We start from the raw sequence: 26,917 nt of genomic DNA, 5'->3' as shown, positions 1-26,917 counted from the left end.
ATCCCGGCACCTTCCTCAGGGTGAGTGTACTGCACTGAGTAAATAATTACGTGGCAAGGGGAGCACTCAAGCCCCTTTCCACTGTCCTGTTGAACTCACCTCCCGTTTCCCATGGCCAAGGTGAGTCATGGGGCAACCGAAATTCCACTCTGCTGGCTATACTGTGGTGTGTCTTTTCCACCTTGATAAAATTGGCTGTCCTGGTGTCAATAATAATGAATTAGAGCAAAAATCTGATACTAATCAAGTTGTTCATCATGGTGAGTACTATTTCCCACCGTGTAGCTAGCTATTTTGTCACCCTGATGTCTTTTATTCTCTAGACAAAGCTTTAGACAAAGGAGGTTAAAGGGAAATGATCATCCATTTCATCTTCAGGAACACGGTGCTGTTGTCTTTCCAATTCAAACATGTACAAGAATAAGTAACCCTCAAAATGCAGTGTAGAAAAAAAGGCAAGACATTGCGCTTTAAACTGGAAACCAGACAGAAGTCGTTCTGTTCCTAAACAGAGTCAAGAAATCACTTCATTTGAAAACAGTTCTTACTAGAGATATTCTTCAGACTGCTTTGCATCTTCATTAAAGCAGATCTTTGCCATTGTGACCCACTCACCCTCCCTTTCTAACAATAATGGGCTGGGTCTGTACATACAAAGGGATGCTGTACCAAGCTTAACAGCCAATTCCCAGTTATATTTCACCACAGTAAAGGGCAGGGCGGCGGTGGGGCGGGGAGAGGGGTTAAACAGCCCGGTTACTTTGGACAGTATCACTTTTTTGCGTGGTTGTGTTTCACGAGTTTCGTGAAATATACTGGAGTATTAATTATGTTTTCATTAAAAGTGATACTGTCCTTTATCTCAAATATGAGGCAACAATGCATATCAACAAATGGACAAAACAAAAAAAAAATGGAGGGATGAGCATTCATACGAGCAAAATAGCAATAGCAGCATCACTAGGGATGTCAAAGGAAAGTAAATGCTTAGATGAACTGTTTTAAACTGTATTACTTGTTAATTTATACATTAAAATGTACTTAATTGGATAGCTGCTTTGGTATTAAATTGTTATCTATTACATTTTTAAAGTATTGATGTTGTTAGTGATAGCAGTTAAAGCTTAGCTCTCTTTCATGCTTATCTTTATTCTTAACCGTCTTTCATAAAACTGCATTATAATGTTGTCAAAAAAAGAGAAAATCTTACTTTTTTCTGAAGTCATATCAACCTGGAAGAGAAAAAAGGGGGAAATTTAAAGGTTCAAATGTAATCAGTATAGATAAAGTCACTAGTGAAGTAGTACAGGTTGAGACAAATCCACTAGATGGAACCAAAAATGTACGTAAAGTAATGATAAAAGCATGGCTTCATTTATTTAGTGTTTCTAACGACAGAAAAATTGTTACTTTGCTATAGTTATGGTCAATAGCAGATGCAAAATGTTGCAATGTATTTTCTTTAAACGCGACTAGCAGTACAAAGGACCCAGATTTTTGTATTATTGGGTATGCTCCTGCATTGTTCTTAATTTATTTCTTCCCATCTAAAGCAAAAAAAAAAAAGTACATATTCATTCTGAGCTCACGGTTTGCATTTTTGCCTCTGTGCTTTGTGACAATGAAAAGCAGGAGCAGAAATCACTGCAGGTTTGCCTACGGCAAGAAGTAGGACTTGGTGCCACTAACAGCTATTGACACCTCTAAATGGAAGCAGTGATGGCCCTCAGAGGCCATCTTTTTGATTTTTCAGAGTGTATTGGAGTATAGATTGGAAAAGCCATACAATTTTACTGTTACTGAAAATAAAACATAACCCTTGCAAAAAAAAAACTTTAAAAAATGCCATGTCAGTTTATGAAAATTCAAGAAGCAAATTTTTGAAGTTGCCTTGTAGTTTCTGACTCATTTGTCCGCACAAGCATAAAAACATTTTTGTTGTGTAAATTTGGATATGCAAAAGATTGCAAAGTTAGAGGTGGCACTAAATATTTCATTTCCTATACAAACTTGTGGAGGTAGGATGACTGTGAGGAATGAAAATCAGTTGGTATGCTAAAGCCCCCAAGATCATTTTTTAGTGAGTGTGGAAAAGATTTCACTTGTTTAAAAGCCTTCATTATAAAGATAAATGCTATGTATTGTCTCAGTTAAGACATTACTAATTCTTGCTTTTCCATGAAGTGGAAATGAATACAAGTAAATCACTGCCAACACTTACACGTTCATACATGTCGTGCAGTCGTTGAGGCTCATATTATTAAACCTCACACTCAGCAGCGTGTATTACAGCTTAAAACTTGAGCCATGTTTTCACTTGACAGTGAAAGATGTAAACTCTACACCTTTTACTCAGGGCAAATCTCATTTCCCCTTTTTTTTTTTGTGCTGCAGAGAATAAAGGTTAAAGGAAATACACTTGTATGGCTTATTCTTGAGCAAAGTGATTTTTAAATTTTTGTTTCGAAAGTAAACTGAACTATTATACACCTCCAAAATCAGCGCATCTGAATCAGCAGAACATTGATTTTAACGCAGGGAAAGTTAAACTCAGTACACCCCAAAAGCAAAATCCTTTTGAATGGACTCCTCTTCTTCGTTTTTGTGGCACTGAGCTAACGATCGATACGCCCGTTTCACTACAGATTTAATCTTCCAAGCTGTATCTGCTAGTTGTATTTTAGTAGTGTGCAGAAGCAATAACATGCCGTTACAGCAACATTACCTCTTCTTCTTGTTCTTGATCTGATTCTGATTCCTTTCAGTTCCCAAATGCCATGCAAAAAGAGAAGGGGAAAACAGAGCAGGCAAAATGCAATTTTTTTAGAAGAGTGTAGGAAAAAATACTCCTGACAACATTTAAAAGAAAAGAAGAAAATGCAAACTTTCTGCAATGGAATGATTGCGTCAAAAAGCGGCATAACTAACCTGTCCGTTTAAAACACCAAAGGCTACAGAATCAAGCAAATTACACACAGAAAAGTTGCTTCTGGATGTTAGACTTCCAGCCATCCTTATTTGTACCAAAACTTAAAATACATGCATGCTTTTGCACCCACAAATCAGCGTGAATAAACAAGTAAAATAGTTAAGAACATTACCCATTTAAAGGTAAAATATGTTGAGATGTGTTATTTTTAAATTACATAAAAATGCTCTGATAGTGGTTATAGTATATGCTGAAGATGCTGAGAAAAAATGAACACCAACAGGCAAGATTTTGGGCAAACAGCCTAACGCATTCCAAAAAGGCATGCAGCTCCTGAGCTGACGAGGACAGTAAAAAATCTGAGTTACCTCAGAATAGCAATAAACGGACTCTTTCTAAGGAAACAAGTGCTTCTTAATACCTGATCTCACTTAAAACAGAAATCACGGACACTCCCACGGTTTATGAGAATTCAGCTGGTCTCAATCCTGTTATTTGTAAATACTAACTCACGCTGGGGTTTTCCTCTCCTTTTTCTGCCCTTGCTATTGGATATGTTCTTCCCCAGGTACATTAATAACTGTTACAATAATGTTCTGAAGAAAGACCAGTTACACGCTGTGACATACTCATAGATTCTTGAAAGATTTGATCAGACATAGGAAGCAAAGTCAGTGTCGATGCAATTATTAAAATCTAGTCTAAGAAAATATTTTCAGCACTGCTATAAGCTTTCCAAATTCTAGAGCTCAGGTTAGCTAAAAATGCTAATGCAAAGCCCATTAACTTTCAAATTGGCAAATGAAAAAAAAAAAAAATCACAATTTTCAGTCCCTCTGTACTTCAGAACTGAAGAAGATCATATGATCTGCAGACACGGTCCTTACCGTTTGTGAAACAGCTAAGAATGGTAAATTCATCTCCATAGAGGTGTCACAAGACACGGTTAGCCAGCGGGGGAAGTCTTTGGTAGAACAAAAAATGAACCTACGGGTACTCATTGAGTCCCAGATCTGTCTCACCTCTGAACAGAATCTGGGTAAAACTGTATAAAATAAGATTAGCATAAGTCTTGTGCCACACCAAATGGGAGCTGAGTAGGCAAACTGGATTTTCATCTCCCTTCTGAGTCCTTAGAAAATAATTTGGTAATATCTTTGAACGCTGGCATTAAGAGTATTGAATCCAAGAGACTGAAAGCCCTTGGGAGTTATTCCACAGAAGCATAGAATATTTTGGGTCGGAAGGGACTGTTCAAGGCCATCTGGTCCAACACCTTCTACTAGATCAGGTTGCTCAGAGCCCCATCCAACCTGGCCTTGAACGTTCCCAGGGATGGGGCATCCACCGCCTCTCTGGGCAGCCTGGGCCAGTGTTCCATCACCCTTCTTCCTTATATCCAGTCTAAATCTACCTCCTTCTATTTTAAAACCGTTACCCCTTGTCCTTTTTTCTTCTTTAAAATACCTGACTACAAAGCTTTAGCAGTATTTTGTCCTCCCACTCATTCCTTGTGTCTATTATCATGCTGCTGACTGTGGATCAGTATAATTTCACAGTACCTTTGTGTAAACGGGTAAAGTGATGTTTAAATTGCATATGGCTTGATGAACGAGGCCTCTTGTAGATTTTGGCTCCTTCATGAATGATAATCGTCCACAGGGTTCTTGAGTGGTATCTCGCACCTGGTCAAGCAATTTTATGGTCAAAACAGAGACTCAGTTTGTATTAGGTTACAAAAGGAACATCATCATTTTCCTCTGTATGGCAAGAACACATATTTATGCTGATGTTAGCGATAAGTCTTTGCTCAAAATTTAATATTAAATATTGCGTTTGTTCATTTGGTTGAGTGGCTGAAAACAATCAAAGATTACACTTAAAATTTCTCCTCTTGGCAAATGTTTTCTCAAATGTATCGATAAATCCTAGTCTTAGAATGAAGAAACTGGCTGGACTGTATTTACAGGTGTGACCATTATCGTCTACAAAAGATAGTGTATCATACCATACTTAAAGATTTTGCAGTGATTCCTAGAAAAATCTCTTTCACAGTTGTTAGTAGAACCAAGTGTAAGCTCTTAGAACTTCAGATAGCGGTGATGTAGTCTCAGCTTCTGCAGGTAATGCCAGGAGGATTTTGTACGATACCACAGAAGAAATACAACTGAGAGCATTACCTCATTCTTAGTTTTCTGAACTGATCAGATACACACATATTAGCTCTACCAGACTGAAAATTCTAGATGCAAAGACACACATGGTTTTGAACATATTTTGGAAAAATCCATCATGGAGAAAAATACGCAAAGCCAAAGGCAGGTGGTGGCATAGATGAAGTTCTAAATTACAACAAGCTTACAAAATATTGCTGGAAAGCAGGGAGAAAGTTTAAAAGTTGTCTACAACACAATGAGGGAGCAGGTTGATTTTCTCCACTTTTTGGAAGTTTCCACTCATAAAGCATTTCTCTCAAACTGTTTTACGTAATGGTAATAGTGTACGCCGTTGTAGTCGGCACGTCCCAGTAGAAGGAAAGGTTTGTGGGGAGAGGTTTGCAGTGCCTTCTGCATCTCTTTCTCTCCAGAAGATGATGATGGTGGCTCAGTGATAGCAGCCCTCTCCGCTGCTAGCACAGACCCCAGCGAGAGCACTTTTTGACTTAAAATATCAAAAAAGGAGCCGTGCTTTTCTTACTGTGCCCCAAGGAAGTTTCACACTGCTACTGAAGGGAGAATGACTGGCTGAAGAACAAGTTATATCTGTATTTACAGCCAAATGCATATTTGCAAGTGTCGTGTAACAATCGTATTTTGACAGGTTTCTGCCAATAGTATAACGTTTCCTGACACTTTTTTTGCAGTTTCTGCATTTTTTCCCTGCAATATATTGAACCATGGTACAGAAAAACAAACAAGATCAGACTTGAACAGCTCTTTAGATGATTAGGCAGAGAGCAGGACTCCTAGAAGTACCATTTTGGTGTCTGAAAGACTGCTGTGGACACATGCGTATATAGCAGAACACAGGCACAGAAAATTATATTTAGAGAAGAATTTTACTAAATTTTAGGTAGCTGCTTCCAGTTGTTTTGACTTCCTAAGTCAACATTTCATCCATTATCATAAAATAATTTGAAATCGTTCTTCAGTCTGCTAAATTTACTGTAAACTAAGAAGTAGACAAAAAAAAAAAATAGAATCCATAGCTCGTATTATAACATTACCTTAACGAACAGAGGAAGTCTATTTTCTTTGAAGGCAAAAAAACTGAATATATGATGCTGCCCACTCTTTGTTAGTGGCACCAAATTGCCAAAGCAGTCAACGTAGATGGGTTTTCCTTCTAAAACCTATTGGAAATGAAAAAGCAGCAAAGCAGCAATTAATCACAGTGAGGTGGTTGGGGTTTCTTCGTCAGCGTATTTCTACAGTAGTTCTGATCAATTTCTGAAATTGCTAGGACTTGTCAGCATTTACAAGATTTGTTATGTACAGTTCCCTAAAATCTGTGGAACCATTTCAGATTATTAAATTCCAGATGGAATACATTGTTAATTCAATAACAACAGTGTGACACTGTAAAGGACAAAATCAAGGTTGTGAATCTGGGCAAATTCTCAATCTATATTTTAATTTGGATTTTTTAATGCTCTACTTTTAGCATACTTTGCTAGCCTGGCCTCACCATAACAGTCAAATAAATACTTTCTTGAGCAATCAAATCAGAAGTCCTTGTTTTGACTGCTAGGATAAGCAGCCAGTCTGGGAATATAATGAAGTTGGTGAGGATCTTTTTACCAATGCAAAAACTTTCTAAATTAGATGACTTCTGTGTTTAAACTATTTGCAACAGTTTGTTGCAGTGGGCAAAGGCAGTATATAGTGGATATATCTATCAGTGTATATCAGTGGATTTTATTTATTTCTGCCGGACTTGTAAAGGCCTAGAGCTTTTCACAGTCGGGCCTCAGGTAAAGGCCTCTCCGAAAGGCCTATATAACGATACTGCCTGTGTCCTTGTATTTTTTGGTACTTGTGGCAGGCAGGTGGCAGATAATCATTAGCTGACAAGCAGACATTAGAAAATGGAGAAACCTGTTTATGATTCTTGTACAGTACCTCTACATCTCTGCTTCTGGCAACTTCAGCAAAATTTTCTTGTTGTTCTAGAGTTTTGTCCACCTTGTCATCTGTCATGCAAAAACATCTTAACCGTGCTTCGATGGGATCGTGGGATTTGGCAAACACCACAAATTTGGCCATGTAGGGGACACAGATAATCTCTCTGTACACTTGGGAAGCAAAAGTAACAGATTCTTGTGTCTGTCGACAGTCTATCAACCAAAACCTGTAAAAGCAAAGGAACAGTGGTGTGATCAGCACAGAAAGGTTTAAGCAAGAAAATGATATGTTTGCGCATCTTGGCAGCATTAGTGGGTAACCACACCAATTGTATATGATACAACCATATGTATATGTAAGTCAGAACAAAATAAAAAAAAAAAAAAGCAGTTACCATTTGGGAAGAACAGCCTAAGAATGCGCATGGTACCCTCTACGCATTCAGGAGCATGAAACAAAATAATCAGGGAAAGCATTCGGCCCAGAACTTTATCTCCTGAGTACCAGATGTAAACCCTTCCCAGAGGCTCCTGCTGCACAAATTCCAGGCCATTCTTTGCCTTTCTGATAAGATCCCACTCAGCTGGAAGCTTATTTGCTTCCAGGTACCCGAGTGGCTTTTAAAGGCCTTAAGAAATTCAACTGTCCTATGGCAGACAGTCTCATACACCTTATTTAAATATATGAACCTCTCCCTATTTTTGTGTTTATGAAATATATATAGTACATTTAGGTTTATACTATTTAAACAATTGCTGATGGCTTACCAAAATCAAGAAATTCTGGTTTTAATTCTGTTCTAAAGTTGGCTACAGCCTAACCTTGGCCTGCTTTTTACCAAGAAATGCATCTCTTCTAGAATAAGCTCAGCGGCCTCTGTTCTCCATCACTTTCGACAGTTTCTGAAGACATTTGAAATGGTGATTGATCTTATCACCATTCTTCCAGAGCTGCCCAAACGGCCTCTGAATTTGTTCTTGTTTATCACAGGTCATTGTTTGATTTCTATGCAGAATAGAAACAGAGAAGGGTGTGCTGGAAGTGCACGCTTCAGATTTCCCCAACTGTGACTGCAGTAGAGGCCTTTCATCTAGAGAAATGCTGTTTCTTTTTGACAGCTGGTTACTACTAAACATCTGATGATGCACAAGAGAGTAATATCCCATCTTACTAAAGTAAGATTTTTTACTTACTAAAGGCCAAAACACTTGTTTTGCTTCTACCATCTAGCATAAAGGTTAGCAGTACATTCTTTACGTACAAGATAAAAAACTGTGGCTCTTCAGGTGAATGTAAATGATTTTGTCCGCTGTGTAACACTGTATGCAAAATCAGAAATTATTTTTATGAAAATTTAGTCAGGGACTCAACTTTTTTTGTTACGCATGCTGAAGTGAAGCCAGGAGCTGCTGCTGCTATCTCATTCAGGCACCACCATGACAGAGAAATACTTCAAGATTACAGTGTAAGGCCGTAAGATGTCTGATTTCATTAATGTAACTATTACAAGTGAGCGTCTGCCTCTTACCAAGTACTACTAGTGCATGTGAATTGGGACAAACCTCCTCAAAACTTATCAGACACACACGGTTCCTTAAGACACACCACGGATGTTGCAACTGGGGTCTAAAACTTCAGCTTCCAGAGCAGGTCCTCTTGTGTCAAAAATGACCCTCCTCTTTACTGAAAACGACAGGCTCTTTACCCTTTCTTTGGGCCATTCAGGGCAGGACAACATTGCCCAGGAATAAAAATTTACACAATTTCCTTACACCTTTGTCAAGACAGCTGAACTGTTATTTTGCAAAGATAACAACTTTAACTCAAAATCATTGTACTTCTACTCCCAGGATGTAACAGCAGAAACGCACCGAGCGTTTTACAAGGAGTAACACGTATCGTCATCTTTCTCAGATATCGCTTCGTTCAGTTTCTCTGTGGAGCTGATGACATTTCTCTTAAATGAAATTCACCGTGTGGGTGGAAAGCATGCTTGAGTTTGGCACCCGTAGGATGGAGACGGAAGTCATGAGAGGCCGAAGACACCTCAAAAGCTGATATAATCTACAGGGGGGTTATTACTTACTGTAGATTACATGGTATTATAACCCACAAAGCATACCTTTCAAGTGTGCTTTCTCTGTTCTTACTCATCTGCGGTTGAATAATAGCAAATTTCATGCTGCGCTTATCGTTAGGACATTTAACAAACACGCTGGTTGAAAAACAGGCTGATGACATTTGAAAGAGAGAAAGCGTGTTTGGTGCGTAAAGGCTCTGCGTACTGATACTTTCCTTTTCATGTGTGGGAGAATTATGCTATGCTGGCCTCAAACCGGAGAGGCTGTATCCTCTGAGAACTCACCAGACGCTCCAACGATTTGTTGTCACACACCAGGGGCTAAAAAGCCCAAAGAGATATACAGAGTCTTTAAAAAAGCTGCAGCTCAGGAAATGGAAAACTTGAGTTTTATTGATGAGGAACTCATCTGTGCCTCAGCTATGCCTCGAAGCCTGCAGTTTAATTCACATGTATTTTAGACAAATGTATCTCTTTCCCAAGCTCATTTTGGACAGAATTAGTCTTATGAATGGGAAGATCGTTCTCCATCGCTAATGATTTAATTCGACATAAACAGGTGACTGTGAACAGCAAAGAGTCAGGAATCAGCTGATTCTCAGCAGGGCACGAGGGTACATGCGCTTTTAGACCAGAGCACAAGTGAAAAAATTCAAGTTAGCTTGTCTTTCAGCAAAGAAGGTAATGAATTCTCTGCCTGTAAATACAGGAAAAATCCCATTTTCTAAATTTAACAGCATTTAAAATCATGTTTAGGTTAAAATAGCCTCCTGAACATTCATTTAGATTAAAAAGAAGAGGCAGAACCCATCGAAATCTCTACATGGGACCCCCCTATATCACAGAACATTAGCAACAGTAATCAATTTTAAAGTCATTATCGGGATTAGGAAACGTCTGCTATGGATTGTAGTTCCACAGACTGTCGCCCTCATTCTGGCTGTATTTCATATGTGTAGCCCTGCCGAGGACTTCACAATTTTAGGGACTTCGACCTCTCAAACTTCGCATCTAGTCTCCTCTTCTGGTGCTTAAATTCATCTTTAATTTATCCCTTTACCCAGAACACTGCAGGAGAGCTAGACCAGACCTGAAGATCTCCCTCTTGTGGTCACTGCTCTTGAAGAAAAATGTTTAGCTGAGCTGAAAAGAAACGTACATAAGCCAAGCATCCAGCTCAATGGGAAGAAAGCCGTTTCTGAACTGAGAAAGAATAGAAAAATAATTCTTTGTTTCGCCCAGTGTTGAAGTTATACTATAGATTGGACTGCAAGAGCTGAACTGATTCAAACATGGAATTAATTCTTTCATTAAATAGCAAACCTACCCTAACAGTAAGAACTGCTCTGGGCACGGAATGTTTGCACTGAAGGAAATGCACTGATTTTCATGGGCAAGTTATCCAAGATTTCTGTAACTGTTTGCTAGACTATGTACACTAAAATAGTTAAAAAGAAATATTTGTTGAAAAAAAGACATGCACTTGAAAGTAACTCCGTAAAACTCCTGTTTTGTTGGACAGGTACCTGGCAGACACGTTTGTCGTGAAGGAAACGCATTCATTCACAAATGTCAGTGGCGTTGTTCCAGTGATGTCTTCCCACTGGGCAGGGGTGGTTCCTCCTGAAATGAGGGATTTAAAAAAAAAAAAAAAATTAAAACCAAGCAAGTCTGCAGCTGTCTTGCTTCTGAGAAATATTTTACATTCTACTGAGTTTTTAATGGCTATGAAGCCAGTAATAACCCCAGCCATGCCTTCTCCTTAGGTCCACGTTACTCCACTAATGCCTGTAGGATTGTATGGGTTTCCCCTGAGAAAACAAAGTGCCCATATGATTTTCAAATGATAAGTCCTGTAGCACAGCTCCAGAAATGTTCAAAGAGGCTAGAATTTTGGGGAGAGAGATGTAATTTATCAGAAGTTACTTTTGTTTGTTCTAGACTATTTGCATACACGGGGCAAAACTGGCTGTTCCACTTGGGAAACAATAATAATGTTACTAACTGTGACAATCACAATTTATGATTTCTATAATTGACTTATTTTTCCAATAATTCAAAGACTCAGATGCAGTATGTACATAACAACTAAGACATTTCTTTTGCACACTGCTACGAAAACCCAGGAAACAATCTGTGTCTGACAAGCTCCCCGGAAGATCTTGCCGTTGGAACGTGCGCCTCTGTATCATGCCGTACGACAGACAACCTTCTGGATTCCTATCAGACCATTAAGTGTTTCAGCCCTCAGACCTTGCCAGCTTTCGATTTGGCCCACGCAGCTGAAAATGTGGGCACAATCTGTCCCCCTGCAGCTGTGTTTCCAAGTTCTCCAGTATATTCTCTGTCCCTGCCTCACCTCTTGGGGAAGAAGGTCCAGTTGGTTTCCAGCTACCTTAAAATCACACTGAGCTTACAGAAAACAAGTGTTTGAACAGATACTCATAAAATAAACAAATATTTGTAAAACAGGTATGACGAACTAAAGGAAAAATGGTGCATAAGCAGGGCTAAGTCAGAATGTGTGTCTGTCCCTCCTCTCGTATGCAGCTGACCTGTTAGATACCCATTTGACCACGTAGCACGGTGCTTACGCAAACCTTAAACCAAGTTGCATCTGTACAGGAATACTAGTTTTCAGGAAATACCTCCTTTCTCCTTTTGGCAAAGCATTCTTGGAACTAATTTCCCCATTGAAGTTTTCTAGAGGATCCTTGCCGATTTACTGTCTGTCCAACAAACTTCCTCAAGTTCCTCTTCATAGAGGAGACCACTCATCCATTTAAATAAACATTGTTTCCCTCTCTTGGAAATGAATAGTTCTTTGTTGACCAGACGTTGTTTCTGGTGTTTCAGCAATCACCTAACACCTCTGTACGAAGAAACTGTAAAAGCACTTTTCTCCGGAATGACTCATTGGCCCATCTCGGTGTGTAATGTGTCTTACATTGGGTTGGTATTTGAAATCAGTTTGAAAATTAAGAAAGACGCTAACTTCTAAAGACAATAAATGCACGCGGCTCATTTCTGCCTCTTAACTGAGATGCTAATCACTCTGCAGTTATAGCAAGCATAAAGAGTTTAACTCCAATATTTTACTCCGAAGCACACTGCAACATGATGTCTGCGCTACACTTACTCTGCTAGGCAGAAGTATGTTGGTTATCAAGATACAAACTGCAAGGAAAATGCAAAAAAAAACCCCAAACCCGAAGTCTATGATTATATTACACATCTCCTGTTAGTCCAAACAACAAATGTTATTTCTGCTATAAAGTAATTGTTTGGGAAGTAGTTTATTTTCACAGCCTCGCATCCCGGTCGGGTTTTCACCAAGCTTTCCCTGTGCGTGATCAGTTTAACGTACTCAGCCCACGATGACTGACAATTTCAAGATGCACGTAAAAAGCTCTGGTATTTGCATCCTACCTGTTATGCTGCATAGTAACCTTAAAGTGGGTGTGTCGCCTCCATAACCGTTCATGATCCCATCACTGGAGGCCTTGGGGACGGGAATCGTCATCGTGATGGGTTTGTGGAACTTCCTTCTCCTGGGCTCCAGCGTGACTATAGGACTGAAGGTAGCCTTGTTGCCTAAAATCTTCTTTATAAGTTCAGTATGCATAGGTTGAGCCTTTCCAAAGCCAAAGACAATAACAGAATAGTTACTTGAAAACAGTTTAATGACTGTGTAAAGAACTGGGTCTGTATATTGCTACGAAACCCTGAAGTTTTTGCTCTAAATGGCCAATTTCCCATGAAGATTTCCAGACAGAAGAACTGACTGCCAGTGAGAAGGGGAGAACTCCCTTTTTCAACTTTCCCACACCTTCCTCCTCCTCCTATCCCCTTTCTTGGTGCTTGTCAGACCCTTTACAGCACTGATTTAATTAATTTGACCAGTAGCAAATGATTCCCTTGTCATTTTTTTTTCCTTAGAACAAGCTCTGAACTATTTCAGTAAGCTATTCAGGTATTCACAGGGGATGTCGACAAAGCGCAGTCTCCTGGCCAAAGGTAAATTGTGGGTGCGTGCAGCAGGAGGAGGGGATGGAGGCAGGGGAAAGACCTCCTCCTCTTTCAGAAGTGAACTGTTAGGCTGGTTTGCTTCACGCTGAGAATCTGTACATTTGACTTGGTTATTACAGTACTTCTCTGATGCCTTTCATAAAAGGTATTTAAGAAATTGATCTATGACCTACACTAATATCATCATCACCAAAATTAGGTGCTTTTCCCAAGATCACAATAAGCCTTGCAATCGTTCCGTCGTACCTGGAGGCCGACACGAATTCGCTTGGTCAGAGCCCCTTCTGGGAAGACGGCCTGCACTTGGGGTACAACAGTGCTGCTCAGCACCCCGCCCTCGGGTCCGATGAGGTTGCTGTCCTGCTTGATGCGGGATACCACTGCAAAGTACTGCGGGAAATCTCGGGTGATGATGCGGCAGATGCGTTTCTTCTCAAGCTCCTCTGGAGCGTCAAGTACTGAGGCCAAAAGAGAAGATGGTCGGAAGACTAGAATTTTGTAGAAACAAGACGGCGAACTTCAAAAATACATTCAGACTTTTCACAGTTTAACTGCAACTCACAAAACTATTTTGTCTTTAAATCAAAGGGGAAAAGGCAACTTATCCCAGTATTTTAAGTTCAGGTGAAACAGAGAAATCAAGAAAGGAACAGACAGACAGAACAACTGACTGAAAGGAGCTGAAGACAGCAAACTCCGAACACATTGACAACATCCCCAAAATCAGCAGGCCAACAAGCAAGCCCCTTTCTGCTTCACGTGTTTACGCTACAGCCTGGAGTAGCGTCAAGGAAACTAAGCTCCAAATCGAAAACGTATCAAAGTATGAGTTCAGCCATCAAAATAATAACAAATTCTGCAGATCCCAGACAGCCCAAGGCCATTCTCTTCTCTCAGAAAACAAGAGCACCCATGACTGACATTGCCTCCCACACGTGTAGCTGCTTGGGAAAGATTAGTAAGATAATTGCCTTGTTTTGGAAAGATGTTTGCTATGGAAGCTTTTCGTTTACGACTATGAGGAGGAGCAGTAGAAAACATAAGCCTAGCATCTATTCTCAATTTCGTGCAAGTACACAACGCTTCTGCTGGCTCCTGGACGGAGAATGTGATTACGCTCCAGCGCGACTGAAGTGAAGCGTCTGGACAACGTAGTGTCAGAAATTCTAGGGTGGACCAAACATGAGGTGCTAAGTAGAATCAATGGTAAACAGCCATTACTCCCAGTTACAGGAGTAATACAGCAGTAGAATTTAGAAAAAAAAAAAAAGAAGAAGTCACACTGGATACCTTCATCCATCCCATTCAGTATTTCGTTCAGCTCATCCTCAGTGTATTCACAGAAGTGCTCCTTCCAGCTGTCCCCGTTCTCGCTGCGCAGGATCACCAGCTCTCTCTCTTTCCCACGCAGAGCAGCGAAATGGGGAATCTCCACAATCACAGGCCTGGCACAGCAACACAGCGCATTAAATGCACACGGGAGAGAGGAGGAAACAGGATTAACAGCAACTCTATTCAGTCTGCCACAAAGTGACCTGGAATTCTACCTATTTGGCTGGAATACGTGGGCATAATCCTAAGCTAGTAGGTCACTAACACACACTAGATTTTTTTTTGCAGGGACAGTGCTGAAGGACAGATTAAAAAGTGCATTCACCTCTTTCCACAGTGTGAATGGTATTTGGTAAGATAATAGTGCTTGGCTAGAAATTTGGTAATTGCTTTGCAAATTCATCCACAAACTCAGGCTGGTTTTAGCTGTCACTACTGTCTGGGTTAACCTGTGCAACTTCATTTCAAAGAGAATCTACTGTAACGTGTACCAACAGTGGGACAAATTCTGATCTCGCTTATACCAGTGCAAATCAGAATAATTTCATTGCAATCCGTGGGCAATTGTGTCCCGCGCCAATTTTACTTCATTACTACGTATTCCAATGAATTTATTCCTGATTTACACTCAGGGGGAGATAAAGGAGGTCTGAGGAGATCATCTGGGTTTCTATTTCAGTATAGGAGATAAGAATTTGCCTTGCTGCCTTACAAGCAGAGGTCAATATACGTATCGGTGTACGCGTCCGTATATATATATACACACATATACAACACATATGTGTACATATAATATAGCTATATTTATATACGCATATGCATACATACTCTTAGAAATAAGAGAGAAAATACAAATATATTTGTATATACGCTTCTCTAATTAGAGGGCTCACACAGGTTACCATGCACACAGTAAATGCCATGTGTTCTATTATGCTGCTGGTATCCAACACAGAACATACTGATTAATCAGTCCTTGATACAAAAAACATCTTAACATTTACAGTAGATTCCTTTTTTTTTTTTTTTTTTTTTGTCCCAATCCAGGTTGCTTTGCTACAGACATCAAGCACATAACTAGGAAGATTTCATGCCAAAACAAAAAATGAAGGCCACAGTACTGTAAGAAAAAAGATACAGACATACCACCAAAACAAAACCACAGACCACAAGGGTTGGAAAATGGTCCACTAAGGGTTGGGTATACAAAATTTCAAATGATAGAAAGGGACAGTATCATGGGCATAATGACATAAAAAAATCATATTGCAGAAGGAGGAGAAGAATGGGGAGGTCAGCATCCATCAATTTGTTTCAAGTCTCTCCTACCCAAGGAATTTGGTCCCAGGAGGCCCCAGCTGAAGGATTCGGCTGACCAAGCTTTCTCCCTCATTAAGTGGGGGAGGAGCCGTAGGCAGATGAAGTTTACTGAGTACATCCAAAGCAGCAGTGAAAGAAAGAACATAAATAAACTTTATGTATTTTTTGTGCCAGAACGCCAGTGCCACTGTCTGGTCCACAGAGTGGAATTAGGCTGTACACTGAATAAGGTTCCGTCCTAGCGATGACAATTTGGCGATCAAAATCAGCAAAACGAGTTTCGTTAATTTAGGATCTTTTCGTGCTTATGGGAAGACGATGGGAGTTTTGGCAGTGAACTCGACGGGAATGGGATTTGGACCTTGGAATGCACCTCTGCAAACAGTACGGTCATGTTCCGATGTCACTGCCAGTACAACACCTGGAAAAGCGCTTGCAGGAAGGGCACAGAGACCTGAGAATGAATCAAACTGTGCTACATCCTGGTCTTCCAGGTGAGACATTCTCATTAGATAGAGAAACCATTAAAAAGAAAACAGCAGACATACTTAAGGTCAATTTGTGCATGACAGAGATAATGGGAAGATTGAATGTGACAGCTAAGTATCTCCTCTGCTCTTTAGATTTCTTTCTGCTTCTCTTTAAAAAGTGACCAAGATGTGAAACGAGTAAGCAGTACAAAGCATCTGACTGCTGTTACTCGTGGCTCTAAGAGGTATCTTGTCTGCCAAAAGGCAGGGCTGGCTAGCTCTCACCATCACACTCGGTGTTTCAGAACCACTCGTGCTTTTTTACCGGATTAGAGCAGCAGTGAAGTAGCCCACACCTGTTTGCGGTACGTTCTCCTTTCACGCTCCGTGTAAAAGCAGCGGGCAGTTAAAAACTACCAGTCAACTTTTTTTTCTCTCCCTAAGCTCAATCTTTTAGAAAAAGCACCAAGGAAGATAGTGGCTCTGATGACCGCATGGTAGAACAGGATTTTAAAGCAACTAATTTGTTTCGAAATGGATTTAAACTATTGCTGTTTACAGTCACTTTTTTTTTTACAATTTCTGAGTGAAGCTACTTATTGTGACAGAAAGGGTTCCTTCAATCATCCACTTTTGGATGCCACAGTTGATAGGGAGAATAGTTGATAAAAGAAATAAAAAGAAGTGTGGATAACTGCTGTTTTCAGCTGAAAATCCCTAAAACAAGCTCGGCAGCAGACACAAATCTGGTCTTTCTACGGGTTTCGCAGCACAGGACAAAAGAAATGGCCAAAAATTTGCAAGGTTGTCCTATTGCTTGAATTGGCAATCTCAGCCCCAGAAAAATCAAAGGCACTGTGCTTCCCCGACACTCCAAATCACTGATAACGCAGCAGGAGCCTCTGACAGAAGCAGCTGTAACTCGTGTTGCATACGTAGCAGGGCTTTAGGTCAGTGCTGTGCTACTCGCGCCTTGTAAGTTATTTAAATATAGTATGAATCGCCTCTTCTGGCTGCAAAGGGCTCTCTTCCATTATAATATCGCAACACTGAGTAATCATTATGTCCAAGGAAGCACATTAACGTCAGCGCCAGCGGCTAAAATATCCGTTTTCAAAGGAAAAGGCGTAAAAGCTTTGTGAATCGCTAGCTGATTTGTATTTCACACGACCAGCCTGTTACCGTACGTTACAAACACCTTTTTCTGCTCAAGTCTTGAGAAAGGAACCATTTCAGTGCAACCCGCAACGAGACGAAAAGAAGAGTCTCCCTTTAGGCCGCATGGCCCCCCTTACCCAAGAAACTGAGCACCAGAAGGCCCAACTTCGATCAGGCGGCTGGCCAGCCCTTCGCCTTCCACCATGGGAGGCATGGTGGCCAGTCTGTGGCGTTTCACCAACCGGCACGTCACTCGCGTTGGAGCAGTGCATTTCCGCGGAGGAATGATGATCCGGAGCCCGTTGTGTCTGCAGCCTCTCATGGCACCCCCGCGAGCGTCCACCATGAAACTAACTAGGAAGCTGAAAAGTCAGGGGGAAAAAAAATCAGATACAAAACATATTGAAGTTCTTTTGATTATGTTCCACATACGTAACGAACGACGTATGCAAATATAGCTCTTTCTCAAGATGTACAATTAGAAAAAGCCTTTCTCCCATGTGACGGACCAAATCGTGCTAAGATCATCTATTAATTAATCTGACAACTGCTACCTAAGAGTTTTTCACAGAAAGCCTTATTTTACAGTGCCGCTGTCGGTAAAAACGCCAGCAGTCGCTAATAAACGTGTACCTATCAGACACAGACACGGTCAAGTGCAAACATCACTGATCCTGTACCTGCACGCCCTGTTACCTGTACTGCAAAGCTGGCGCTCTTTAAATGCTTTACAAGAAAATACATCTTGTTGGGGAAAATTAGTTACGACTCAAGAATATAAAGCCAATTCTGATTGGAGAGGTCGTTGGGGTTTTTTAGGTTATCTATATCATTTTCGAGTCATTTGATAAACTATATTTTGTAAAAAAAAAATTATTTTAGATTTTAAAAAAATCATTCTGGAGCGTGTGGATACAGTCTGTAATACATCAGTGGAGCTAGCACCTATTTATATAAAAAAAAAACCCAACAGGTCATTATTGTTTGAAGACAAATTTTGGATTTTGGTGAGATGACAATAGCTTTAGTCACTGTGTACGAGGTTTATTTATGGACTGTTGTTTTTCTGTGTTACTTCTCACAGCAATATGATGTCCCAGTGGGAAACTTACAGAGGCAGAGGGACACCTACAGGGAGCCCTCTTCTAGCACAAGGTAAATTGTCTTATTTATGCCTTTTTCTTTAAAAGGGAGAAAAACATTTCATGGAATTTCTTTTATGCTGAACTTTTTATAGTTCCATATATGACCAACAGGTAGATTTTGACAGATTTGTTACAAAGTTTAGGGACATTCTTGGGAAAGGTGTAGAACTACTTCAATTTTTAAAATTTTTTTTAACTGGTTTATGACTTAGGATCATGCCTGATGTGGGATGGGAATGTCAGGTTGCTGGAAGTGAAAATAAGAGCAGATGAGACAGAACGGTATCAGGCCTACTGCTACCCACTAAAATAGACTCATCACATGGGGAGTCGCAGAAATGCTACTGAAGGACCTGCAATAGAGAAAAGCCCTTGTAACACGAGAAACAAACACAGGTATTTTTCCACTGGTCCCCCTTGACCGTTCTGTGCGACAAACATCGCATCCGTTCATTGTCCGCACAGCTACGAGTAGTTCCACATGCTGTAAGAACACAACACCCGACACACCGTGCAAGTCAGAGGGATGGATGATGGAAAGGAGCCACAAGCGCCAGTCAGAAGCACACCATGCACCACGGATGCCAGTCGTTCTCACACATGCAGTCTCCTATTCTACTGCCATTCATATACCTCTAGGTTTTGTTTAGTGTAAAAGTCTGGGGAGTACAACCATTATCTCATTCCTTAGAGGTTGGTGTTTCTGTGGTTTTAACAAGGGGGAGAAAAAAAAAAAAAAGAAAACATTTTACAGCTTTGATTCTCTGGGGATTGATTTAGAAAAATGGGAGTTCCTTCATGAAATACATACTTTATACATTTTAAAGCACAGGGAAAAGAAGAGCTGAAGAGACACTAAATGCTCAGTTGTTACCATGATGTTCTATGGCTCGCACTGCAATTTTCCTTTAACTGTACAAAGCAGTGTTATCAAAGTGGTTCTGAACTGTGTTTCGGAGAATCGGTCCAGGTCTCTGTTTTAACGGGCGCGTTACAGGAGTTAATGACACTGAGTGCCGGAAGAAGAGTTTCACATTTTGATGCTTAATACTGATGAGCAACAGAAATACCACCCCCACAATCACCAGAAGCTAATGAGTGCGCTTACTGAATTAAACTGGCGTTCACATTTTTCATCGTCTTTAGGATTCAATTACTTTTGTAATACTCAAGATTGTATACTTGAACAACAGGATCATGTTCTTTCGCCGTCCATCACTGAAATATCAGTGCTAGGTCTTATGTTCTCCTTAGTAGTTTACCTCCCCGCGTGTCTCAGCAATGCCAAACCCACCGGTCACTTTAGAAGAACACGTACACACAAAAGGTAAGGGTCCAAATCAAATCACGTGCGTGCAACTTTACATCTTCACGTAAGTTGCAACTCTTTCTTTCAGTTTACGTTTACTGAGTGTGCCTGGTGGCCAGAGCAAGGTCTGTCACCTGTCACAAGGTCTAGCAGTCTTCTATCCCTGAAACCAACTATTGCTCCAAAGAGTGGCAAACCAGGCAAAGAGAAGTGTCATTGGAAGGTGGACTCAAAGACAGCAATGGTTCGGATAAAAACAGCAGGATATTATTACTGACTGTGAAACCAGCTGTTTTACAGAAGATGTAATGTATCTACTAAATAACAGGACACAATCTGGCAAACAGGCGTGTTCATCACAGTACACGCCAAAAAACAGATCTGTGCCGTATCACTGAAACAGCCCCCCAGTTGAAATGGGAGATTGTGGGCAGGGTCTGTGACTTCTGGGGGAGTCTGAACCACCCAAGAGACTGCACATACCCCTTCAGCTGCCGGACAGCAAACTGAGGCAAACGCAGAATAGAATGAGGACAGCAAAGAGAGATTAGTGCCGATTATCACACTAAATACGGAGGAGCCGGGTCACTGGCTATATACTACTATGAATTTTCCAGAAAATAGATTTTGGGGACCTAACATGAATATAGTGAAAAAGAAATAAATTGAAAGGGAAGCTTCTTCAGCTCCAGAGCCATGGCATAAGTCTGAAAAGACAGTACACTGATGAAGGATTTGTAGAGCTGCCATAGAGTGTAAAAATACATTCTTTTTCATCATACCACTCTGTTTATTTCCCCAGCCTTTTGCCACATTCAATTTTTTCATCCACTTATTTAATCTACTTTCTTTTAATCAGCACATTTCACGTAATTTTGGATATGCAATACTCAAGCAAATAATTCATAACAAAGCATTTTCTGAATTTGAGGAGCCTCTTTTTCTGCCTATCTGGTACATAACGGGGCAGCTTTATGGCGACATCGCTGTTCCAGGACTGGAAAAGCTTTGCCCTTTTGAAGGACTGTACATCAGTATACAAATAATTCACACAAAACTAAGGCATGATATAAAACATGCTTTCTGAAATGTGCGTTCAGGAAAGTGAAAAAATGGTATGACTAACGTGAAGGAAATGTAAAATGCAAATTATTTATTTTGTTGCCCACGCACGTTATTTTTCCTCTCCCTAACGCTTCTTTTGCCAGATGTTGCTAAGTGACAAGACTGAGATACGAAGAGATTGTGCTCAAACGAACAAACAAAACTAGCAGGAATAACTGGCAGATTAAGCCATTGGTCTGGGAAGTGGTACCTTTTCATTGCAAATTCAGAAAGAAAATAAACCACGATACTAGCATGCAAATAACCCTAACTCAGAGCTTACTCCGTGTTCCAGTTGCAGGAAGCACTACTACAAGCACTACCGACTGTCTACGTATGAAAAATGAAGAGGTCTCATTAAAAAGAAATACAAATGGCTGTGAAGAATTCAATTAAAAAAAAAAAGAAAGAAAAAAAATGTTAATAAAAGAGATTAAAGGAAATCAGAAAGCTCTTACAGTTGTCACTAGAAGAGGAGAAGAAAGGAGGCATCCTAAATAATTAGGCTGAAAATTTTTCCTTACGTGCTTCTGTGATAATTTATTATAATATTTAAAATTAAAGAAGATGTAAAAGGAAGCAAAATGACTTACAGGAACTCTGTGTAGCTGTATTAGCTACGATTTTCAGAAGGGGTTAAAAATGGCGTAGTAGGGGAAGGAAAACCTTAGCAGGTTAAGAGAAATTAGGTGAAACTGAGGAGAGGGAAAACTGTATAAATCGGAGAAAACTTTCGGACAGCTGGTAAGTAGGAAAACATTCTTGTGAGAAATTTAAAACAAAGGTGGCCAAAACGAGTGAACTGATTGATCAAGCAATGCATCAAAACTACGTGTAATTTCCATCAGCACACGCCTATTTCAGGACACGTTTGAAATGTCCTTCTTATAATAACAGTATTTATATTCCCCTAGGATATTCTCTTTTCAAGAGAATGAAGGAGAAATCAGGATTTTTTTTTTTTTAAAGAAAAAATAAAGAACAAAAGCAATTCTTGCCTGGAATAAGTTCTAGGCTACAGGGGAGTCCATACATGCTCTGTTAAACACATGGTTAGCAGTGAGAACAAGCATCGTCCATTCTCCTCTAATTTAGCAACACTTACTCATAAATGAGAGAGCTTGTTTCATTCTCTTTAATTTTAGAGCAATTAAAGACTATCTACTTGCCATATGAAAGGGAACTACATCAAATAACACTGGCTACAGCATCTTTCTGGTTGAGGACCCCTAAATCTTTCAGGCTGTTTCCACGCCTTCGACCGAAAGGCAGAGCAAATAGCGATGGGTTTTTAATGGCTTCACTTGACCAAAACACAGACAATATATATGCGCTGGATTTATCCACCTTACAAGGACAAAAAGTTATGTATTTTCATGAAATATTTGTATTTCAGATCTGAGCCTGAGTTATTCCCTTTGCCGATTTTATTCATATGGAATTGACTTGGTTTTATTCTGTATCTGTGCTCATTTGAAAGACAATAGCAGGACGAAGAAATAAAATAAAAACTGGATGCGTCAGCACTGAGGGGTGAAAGGAGATACTTGTGTGATTTGTGAAGAACTGCTGTTACGTAAATAGCTTTGCAGAAGAGTCACGGTGTCAGGGGGCTGCGAACGCAAGCGTGTTGGCGCTCAAACGCACTCCTCGTTCTGCGGAACCATTGGCAGAGCCATGCAAACCCAGCGTCGTGAGGTGTCCTTCGAGAACAGGCAACAGTTCTTTGACCACGCAAAACCAGAATGGGTGAAATCAATGCACCACCGCTTTCATACGGGCCGTTCGGGTACGATTATTCTTTCAAAATAGCTAGGCAGGCACACATGCTCTCATCAGGTAGCAGGGAACAATAAAAAGCTCTAAGTGGAGCACATCCATTGTAGACACATTGAAGAACTTTTCTGCGTACGTCATCTAAATTTTTAAACGAAACTGGGAAACAAGGAGATAGCAGCATTCAGTGTTAGTCGCAGTGTGAAGAAGCAGAAACAATCAATCAGGGTGCTTCAGCCATTGTAAAGTGTTCAGCTGGAGGAGGAAAACTGATAGAGAGCCTGAAATAAAGACAAAAATGCCTTGATCCAGCTCCAGCTGAAGCCAACAGCACGTCATTCAACTACCTCAGCGTGCTTTCCATCAGGCTGCAACTACGCCATACGTAAACAAGGCAAAATACACATTCCAGGAGGACAAAAAACATGGTCCTACTCAGGAAACCACTGAGTATTAACTTCTGGTAACGTGCTCTTCAGCGCATTAGTCAACTACAGAGACTGAGTGACGTGACCTAAAAATAGGGGGTTTCAGCTTGGGCTTTTGTTTAGCATTTAATTATTTTGCACAGCTGAATATTTAAGATGATTTTCACCTTTCTACGGTTAGGTTAAAGGAGATGAAGAGGTGTTGTGCCAATAAACACTCGGTTTGCCAAGGAGGATGATCTCCTTTGGGAAGGTACCGCTACAAGCGCTCTGTGCAGGTTGCGATGTGCCAGTGATTCAGCCACCGATTGAGGTCACATAAAAAATGCAAGTGGCATGAAAAATTAAATCTCCTGGGTCTGTGCTGTTATTCTACTAGTTCCAGTATGGTGGCACAATCTGGAAAATACGACCTAGGGAGTGGCAGTATTCTTTATATGGTGAGATAAAAGACCCACTTTGTAAAATAACTAAACCTGCCTACAGTGGTTTGTGCTGGATTATTTGGGGGTGGGGTCCTCCCTTTCAAAAATATTAAACCACGCCAGCAACAGAGAAAATGCATTGTTAATTAAATTCATGGTTAAAACAATCTAGGAATGTATAAGGAGCTTCACTAAGATTTTTTCGCAGTGGACTTACTATGTGTCCAGTATTCTTTCCTCATAGAGGACACCGAGATGGGACAAAGTGGACACTTACTGCGTAAGAAGAGAAAGAGGGCCTCTGCTAGTCAGAGAAGATTTTTCTTTTCTAACGTGCACTATCAAAACACTAAAGCATTCTGAAGTGAGGTAAGGGAGGAGGATAAATAGGGTGGGTGAGAAGTACAATGTGTTAAAGAAAGAAACGATGCAGAAGTTCACCTGCTGTTGTCATGATCAAGACATGGAGAAGAGCATCTGCAATAGAACAGATGATTGAACATCAAAAAGGAAAAGAAAGGGGAAAAAAAAAGAACGAGTTAAATGAAATACTGAAATATTGGAAAAATGAAACAGATTTCTAAATTAAACACATGAACATATATATGCATATTCATTACATGTGAGAAGGTAGCAGTGAGTATGGAAAATAAGCCTACTTAAACACCCCTGGTTACAAGTGGTTCCTGCGCCTACAGCAGTAAAGCTGGAGTGATCGAGTTTCTCTACGAGCATTCCCAAACTGGAAGTCAGACACCTAAAATGTACGGTTAGGTTCTGAGTAAATCTTTCAGAGCCAGACTGAGGGAAATGCTGCTTGGTTTAGGCATCCGCGTCTAAAATTAGGAGCATGGCATACCAAGGGGTAAGGTATCTAAGGTAATTCCAGCCAGTGCTTCTGATACCACAACACATCATTATTTTATTTTCTTCAAATTTCCTATCAGTGCATTCTGTCCTCCACTTTCTTCCATTTCATGTTTCATGTTTCTTGTCCTCCTTTTGTTCTGCACTCCAGAACGACAAATGTCAAACTTGCGGTTTCCCCTGTTTAGGCTTTTAGCAATGTGTCACACGGCCAGTTAATTCTCTGATGTCACTTTTCATCACATACAGCTCCGCTGCCGCTTTCTTCCACCGCCATGAACGGCGATTTGCGATTAATGTAAACGCACCTGCTGTTTTTCCTTACTGTAACTTTCTGAATAAAGCTCATAAAGGCGACAGTATAATTTGAAATCATCCAGACTTTCAGATTTTAGACACGACTATCAGCTGCTCGCTGCCAGGTCCTGTTTCCATAGCTATTTCCAGGAAATTAAACTCACACTGGGGAAAACAATATTACAGATTCAAAATACATTTGAAATAGATTTTTGTTTACCTTGTTAGCAAGGATCCAGCCTCCTTTTTGGCAGACATGCAGCTAAGAATGATAATTCACATTATTTGTCACAGTTCGCGCTGCCCCCTCCCTCATCCTTCTCCCTTTTTCATTGATGGAAGAAAACGCTTCCAGAAAGGTACACTAATAATATCCCAGCTGCTTCATTTTGTCAGACACAAGTACTGATCCGCTTGGATCGTCTATTAGTCAGATAGGGACTTCTCCATCAAATTAGATACAATAAAGCAATATCTTTCATTAAATAGGAGTCAGAGTTGGAAAAACTGCAGAGGTGCTGCATATCTTGCTCTAGAACACAAAAGCACGTTAATACCAAAGCGTGAACTCAAAGCTCCTTCCTCGCACTGCCACGTTCCTGACAATACGTCAGATTTGCCTCTCTTATCTGCCATACCTTTATGTATTTGTCAGTAAAATTCTTAGAAATATAATCTATAGAAATAAGTTGTGGAAATTTTTTTAAGCAACACAGGTTTATATTTTCAAAATCTTACAGTGAGCCTTATCTTTACCAGTCACGCTTAGTGGCTGCCAAAGACTCTGGCCAAAGATCTTGCTTTTCTCTCTCCTTGATGATGAAATTGCCAACACATTGAAACAACAGTTACCGTTAAATTTTAAATGGATGGCTAAAACATTTTGCCCTGCTGAAATTTCAGGCACAGGAGAAGTTCTGGTTAGTTGTGCAAAGGCTGAAATAGATGCCTGTGAAATTCCACACCAAGAGAAGCGTTCTCTATAAATTAATCCTTCTGTTGGAGGCGTTACGCTATGGACCTACCAACAATTTGGGGTTAGCTACTGAAGCAGTGCAGGGGGAGAATAGCGTCATTTTTTTTTCTCAGATTGCATAGAATACAAAATTAAGATCATCTGTGCCAAATAAATTACTGTCCAATACGTTGCTGATGTCTTACTTGATAAAAACACGGTCTGGGTTCGATACAATTCCAGTGCCTTGGGCAAAACTGAGGCCACACCCTTGCTTAAAGCCACTGACAGTGTTTATGAAGGATTTATTTTCAAACGCTGAGAGTTTCCTTTCACGACAGATATAGACCACTTCAATGCGTCCACCTGAAACGTTACCGGTGTCGCTAGCTGGTAAGAACCCAGTAAGAGCGTGTGGCTGTGTATGAAGGAGGGTGCAGGTGACGAGAGGGGTGTGACAAACACATTTGCTCTCGTTCCAGCTGAGTGAGTGCAGTCATGCACACAGCACTTCTACAATTGTTTCACTTTTAAAATAAGGTCTTACAAGCGAAGCTCTAGTAGTCAATGTATTTTCCTTAAAAAGAGGTGCGAACAGGAGGGACCCCAACAGTTAACGTTAACTTAATGACTCCGACAAAGCTAAGCAAGAAGTGCTGCACAGTCTTTTCCGAAGGCTGAGTAATCATTACTACAGGTTTCTTTATGACAATATTCAGTGGCAAGTTAGTTGGCGTCTATGAAAATAAGAGCGCAATTTGTGTCGTGTTAATTGCCGCTATTTCGTACAAGGCTGCAGAGCGCGTTGCTCCTATTAAAATCAGATATTCTTATCCTACCAGTAGCATTCTGGTGGTCCAAAAAGATCTAAACATGGCTAATATGTTTTAAAAGAAAAACACAAAATGATTGCACATCCAAAAAATAAATGCCACTTTTGTAGAAAGTATTTAACTTCATCCTCTGCGATCACTGGAGATACCTGCCTTTCTGAAAGTGAAAAGTAATGCATCCTTTGGAAAAAGTCTGTAAACTATTTGGGGTTAGAATAAACCACCAAAACAATTTTAAAGCTCACATACTGACATATATATAAACACACACATACTGTACACATTAAGTATTGTCATTTCATTTGTTAGTTTTAGAGCTCAAGAAAAGCAAATCCA

General features: G+C 40.2%; 1 protein-coding gene across 7 annotated transcripts in view; it reads right to left on the bottom strand.

Annotated features, from left to right (window-relative positions):
• The window catches only part of ANK2 (ankyrin 2), a 289,370-nt gene that overhangs the window by 25,255 nt on the left and 237,198 nt on the right, over positions 1-26,917 (bottom strand). For all 7 annotated transcript variants that reach the window (XM_086746523.1, XM_086746525.1, XM_086746528.1 and 4 more), the window contains 13 exons: positions 25,014-25,055; positions 24,071-24,106; positions 17,580-17,804; positions 15,824-15,922; positions 14,453-14,607; positions 13,409-13,620; positions 12,563-12,767; positions 10,660-10,756; positions 7,051-7,279; positions 6,156-6,281; positions 4,492-4,614; positions 2,726-2,758; positions 1,211-1,232 (listed from right to left, as the gene is read on the bottom strand). In XM_086746523.1, the coding sequence (XP_086602649.1) occupies positions 1,211-1,232; positions 2,726-2,758; positions 4,492-4,614; positions 6,156-6,281; positions 7,051-7,279; positions 10,660-10,756; positions 12,563-12,767; positions 13,409-13,620; positions 14,453-14,607; positions 15,824-15,922; positions 17,580-17,804; positions 24,071-24,106; positions 25,014-25,055 (1,604 nt within the window). The remainder of the gene's footprint in view (positions 1-1,210; positions 1,233-2,725; positions 2,759-4,491; positions 4,615-6,155; positions 6,282-7,050; positions 7,280-10,659; positions 10,757-12,562; positions 12,768-13,408; positions 13,621-14,452; positions 14,608-15,823; positions 15,923-17,579; positions 17,805-24,070; positions 24,107-25,013; positions 25,056-26,917) is intronic.

Source organism: Chlamydotis macqueenii, chromosome 4, assembly GCF_036417535.1.
Source record: "Chlamydotis macqueenii isolate bChlMac1 chromosome 4, bChlMac1.mat, whole genome shotgun sequence".
Taxonomy (NCBI): Eukaryota; Metazoa; Chordata; class Aves; order Otidiformes; family Otididae; genus Chlamydotis; species Chlamydotis macqueenii.
The sequence above is the reverse complement of the archived record's forward strand: the minus strand, read 5'-3'. Positions and strand labels throughout refer to the sequence as shown.